At 55.7% G+C, this 4744-nt stretch overlaps 3 protein-coding genes across 3 annotated transcripts; all 3 read right to left on the reverse strand.

Moving 5' to 3' along the window:
- Nucleotides 1-2143: 2143 nt before the first annotated feature.
- Nucleotides 2144-2995, reverse strand: DQ04_11621000 (surface antigen protein; the record flags this gene model as incomplete). Its single annotated transcript, XM_009316567.1, has 1 exon — nucleotides 2144-2995. The coding sequence occupies one exon, from the start codon at nucleotides 2993-2995 to the stop codon at nucleotides 2144-2146; it is 852 nt and encodes a 283-aa protein (XP_009314842.1).
- Nucleotides 2996-3468: 473 nt separating this feature from the next.
- DQ04_11621010 (hypothetical protein) lies at nucleotides 3469-3852 on the reverse strand (the record flags this gene model as incomplete). The annotated part of the gene is made up of 1 exon (XM_009316568.1): nucleotides 3469-3852. The coding sequence occupies one exon, from the start codon at nucleotides 3850-3852 to the stop codon at nucleotides 3469-3471; it is 384 nt and encodes a 127-aa protein (XP_009314843.1).
- Nucleotides 3853-3996: 144 nt separating this feature from the next.
- On the reverse strand, nucleotides 3997-4623 carry DQ04_11621020 (surface antigen like protein; the record flags this gene model as incomplete). Its single annotated transcript, XM_009316569.1, has 1 exon — nucleotides 3997-4623. One exon carries the CDS (start codon nucleotides 4621-4623, stop codon nucleotides 3997-3999), a length of 627 nt encoding a protein of 208 aa, XP_009314844.1.
- Nucleotides 4624-4744: the final 121 nt, after the last annotated feature.

Here is a 4744-nt window from a genome sequence, read left to right on the forward strand (position 1 = left end):
TATATATATATATATATATATACGCTTCTTTCGAAATGTGCACCAATAGATCTAAACGTCCACCAGACGTCCCACTCCACCAACGTAAGCCTATTCCCCTTCAATCCCTTCCGTTACTCTTACTTTATTTTTGTCGGTTCGTATGCGTCAAAGGTTCCACGAATTCCGCGGTGGCATCAGCCGAAGCAGGAGAGGTAGCAATGAAGAAGAAACAGACGGGGCAACGGTGGGGAAGAGCACACCACAGCAGCAGAGACGCACACCAAAACACAAGCAGAACCAAACACAAGACGATGCCAGCGACCCGCGCAAACACGCAGACCTCCGAAAGAGGACGCCACGTGAGCGCCACCCACCCATACACACACATATTGACGCCCACACACAGACGGCACAGCAGCAGCAGCAAGAAACACCCAAACACGCAACAGCACCATGACGCAAACATTAAACGAAATATACGCGCCGCACACAGACACAGACACCACGGCGCCAGCGCAGGCCCACATATATATATATATATATAATATATATATATATGACTCAACGTAAGCGCCGTCCCGCCCCACCAGCGGGAAAACAAAACGGATGCCTTCAGCTGCAGTGACACCCACGAGTCCAAAAGACAAACACAAGTGACACGCAACGTAACCGCAGCGACGCGAGCAGGAAGCGGCGCGCGCACGACCACCAGCCACCCAAGCAGGCATCCGCAACGAAACAACAACCAAAAAAAAACACACCATACGCCCCGCTACAGCAGACACCAACGTCGAGGAGAAGGGCCTCAAACCGCCAACCGTCCTGGGCCGTTCAGCACCTTCTCCACCACGCCACACCCGCAGCAAAATACTCTTACCGAGCTTACCCCATTGCCACCAACAGCAATAACCACAGAAATAATGCAAATCCATCATCCCCTATGCTCAACACAGCGCCATACAAATGTTGCACCCCCTGCCACACCATTTCACCGAAACACACAATAACAACACACCCTGCATACAAATATCCTACGCCAGCTCGACTTCTCACAACCACGTCACCCTCCAACAAAAACAACAAAATATAGGACCACTGCTGTCTTCTCCGTTCTTCTAAAACCAAAGAGGGGAAACGAACAGCACCATCAAACAGCCACATACACAATGCCCGTTCTCTCAATCACCAATTCCANCTTCTAAAACCAAAGAGGGGAAACGAACAGCACCATCAAACAGCCACATACACAATGCCCGTTCTCTCAATCACCAATTCCATTCAATGGGCTAGCCCTCCAGTTCAAGCATCATCACACCAGGTAACTTCCATCGACATACAAAAGGGCAACCTTTCGGCTCCACACCTCCAGAGACCGCCGCGTTGCGGGAAACAGGGTGTGGGTGGGACGATAAAGCAGAACCCTTCCCTCTGGCCCATACTCAAAGGCCTCCGATTAGACAAAACGACAAATTCCGCTCCCCCACACAAAAAAGAACGCCAAGTTGAGGATAAACAAGACTTCAAAAAACTGCTCTCCAAACAAAAAGCAAACAGCTTATGAAACCAAGAACTAGAAGTACAAAACAAAGGAGCTACACCCGAACATAAAACAACCACCATTTTCCCAACTCGCACCAATCTACAAAACATTCCACCAATGATACATAAACCACTCAAACCACTTAACAACTGCACCCATCTCTGTGAAGTGGGTGNGGGGGGGGGGGGAACACAGAGCGGGAGAGAGAGGGAGAGAGAGTGGATGACGCCCGCCCCGGCACGCTGCGCTGCGTGGCCACGGAGGTTGCACGGGAGACAGTCCGCGATGGAAATGAAAAAAAAAAATACCAGTTCCCCAGCAGCGGCGCCCGTGTGACGGCGCCACAGATTGTCCGCGGAACGTTTTCACCGAATAGAAAAGAAGATAGCCAAAAATCAATGGTATATGCGGATTGCGTCACACCGGTGCCTTTTCGCTGTCACTCGGGGAATATCTCATTGCGTGATCGCGTTCCTGGAAACGCCCCGCAAGTTATATATGCTGAGGCCCCATTATGCGAGCACGTGCCGGGCGGCACTGCCCAGCTGTTGGGGAAGGGAGGGAAACAAAAATAAACAAACAATAACACACACCGGATGCGAAAACAGCTGGCTGCAGCGCCTATGCGCACATCAGTGCGAGCGCGGCCGCCGCGCTGGCAAACAGTGCCAACAGAGGCGAGTGCGTCGAAAGCGCGGCGGCACCATCGCCCCCGGTGCACGCGAACGATTTCGAAACACACGTGTTGATCAACTTGCAACTCAGATCCAAAAGCTTCGGGTTGGCGAGTTGCGCGGCATTCCTCAGTGCTGGGCTTGTCCACGTGGACGGTAAGCAACCGCAGAACGAGTTACCCGAGATGTCCAGGGTCATGGCGCGGTCGCTGAAGGTCCCAAAGACAGTGGTCAACGGTCCCCCCATGAAGTTGTTGGCGAAGTTCACTGACACCAGCTGTGGCATCGACGATGCTGTCCAATCAGGCAGTCCCTTGCAGGCCTTCGTGCCGCTGATGGCAACATTCTTCAGGCTGCTCATTCCGTTCCAGCTGCTCGGGATCATGCCGCCCAGCCCCGTGTTGCTCAGGTCGAGGGACTCGAGATTCACCAGCCTTGCCCAGGTGTCCTGAAAAGGGCCAGTGATCTTCTTCATGCCGTTCATGTTGATCTCACGCACTTGAATACCGACACCGGAAAGATGCCTTATGTTCGGCAGCTTGCCGGAGAACAAATCAGAACCCGCCACGCTGGAAAGATCGATCCGCGCATAGCCGTCGGCGTCGCACGTGACACCGGGGTAAGAGCAGTAGTCACTGCCCGTCCACAGACCCTTCAGCGAAGGGATCGAGCTGATGAAGGCGTCCAAGAACCGCTTCGTCTCCGTGGGGTCGCCTTGGGCCTGCACGCTTGGCGTGAGGACACAGAGCAGCAGCGTCACAAGAACGGCTGCTCCGACGTGGTGCTGGTGCTGCGCCATGGCCTTTGGTTGCTTCGCTGTGTCGCCTTAAGCCGCTTGAGCTGCAGGAGGAGAGTGTGGGGGAGTGGAAGGCGGGGGCGCGCAGGCAAGCACGGAAAGGAAGAAGGCAGCATTCGGACCCCGCCTCTCACGGGGCACACCAGAGAGGCGAGGCCGGGCGGCGGTAGGCACAGCGCCGCGGCGCCACGCAGCGACTCGGTGAGGAGTAGTAGGACAATGAGGCGCGAGCGCGTGGTGAACGTGAACCGCCACCACGGCATGTCCGCCAGTCGGCTGAGCCATTCACATCACGGGAAGGGAAGAGCAGGCGGGTGGTGCCACCACCAACACCGTAAACACATGGTAACGCAGAAATGAGTGTCTAGAGAAACCAAAAAATAGCTGTAAAATAACAAAATCAGAAAATAGATCTCAGACGGCGAGGCAGACCGCAGCGAGCACCGCGGCGGCCATCCACAGCGGGCTCCGCCCCATCACCGAAACGTCTGCGGCCCCGCACGTGACAGAGCAGGTGGCGGCAGCTTCGGCGCGGCGCCCACCGTCACGCACACCGCAGGAGGATTGGGGGGCACACAGAGCGGGAGAGAGAGGGAGAGAGAGTGGATGACGCCCGCCCCGGCACGCTGCGCTGCGTGGCCACGGAGGTTGCACGGGACACAGTCCGCGATGGGAATTAAAAAAAGTACGAGGTCCCCAGCAGCGGCCCTTTGTGCTGAAACACCATGGGGGGTGCTGACAGTTTTTTTCGTCGAAGTGCATTTGGAGAGGTCATGAACACAAAATGAGTGATATGTACGGACGTTGGCACATTTATTTCCTTTGGACGTTCGCAGTGGCTGTCGGGTGTGTGGGTCCATCGCCCAACAGTTATCCCATGCTGCGCGAAAAGCCACACATATACTATAACGTGCCAGGCAGTTGCAGGCAGCGCCACTTGCGTTGGCGTGAGGGGTGGGAAAACAATAGACACAAAAAGTACTATGTGGCCCTAAAACGGGGTGTCACACTGCCGATGCGCACACCAGCGCAAACGAGATCGCCACGGTGATAAACAGTACCAGCAGCGGCGAGCCAGTCGCAAGTGCAGCCGCGTCGTTGTACATGCACCGGTAAATTTTCCTGTTGCAGGCGTTAATGGAGCCGCAATTCGGCTGCAACAGGACAGGGTCGGCAGCAGCTGCGGCATCCCTGAGAACGCTGCTTGCCCATGTAGGCGGCACGCAACCACAGAACGAGTTACCCGAGATGTCCAGGGTCATGTCGCGGCCACTGAAGGTCCCGAAATTACGGGAAAGTGGGCCTCTCATTCCGTTGTTGCTGAAGTCCACTGACACCAGCTGAGGCATGGACTTCTCCTTCCAATTGGGAAGACCGCTGCAGGCCTTCGTGTCGCTGATGACAATAGTCCTCAGGCTGCTCATTCCGTTCCACTCATCGGGGATCTCACCCCCCATCCCCGTTCCACTCAGGTCTAGTTCTTCCAGTTGCGCCAGCCGACCCCAGCTAGCGGGAAAGGTGCCACGGATGCCCCTCAAGCCCGTGAAGCTGATCGCACGGACTCGCACGGCCGCGCCGTTGACTTTCCGATACAGCTCAGGCGCGTGACCCAAAATGACATACCCGTCCATTAACACATCCTGAAGAGCGATGGAGGCAACGCCGTTACCGTCGCACGTGACACCGGGGTAAGAGCAGTAGTCACTGCCCGTCCACAGACCCTTCAGCGAAGGGATCGAGCTGATGAAGGCG

This window comes from Trypanosoma grayi, assembly GCF_000691245.1.
Source record: "Trypanosoma grayi strain ANR4 Tgr_1162_V1, whole genome shotgun sequence".
NCBI lineage: Eukaryota > Euglenozoa > Kinetoplastea > Trypanosomatida > Trypanosomatidae > Trypanosoma > Trypanosoma grayi.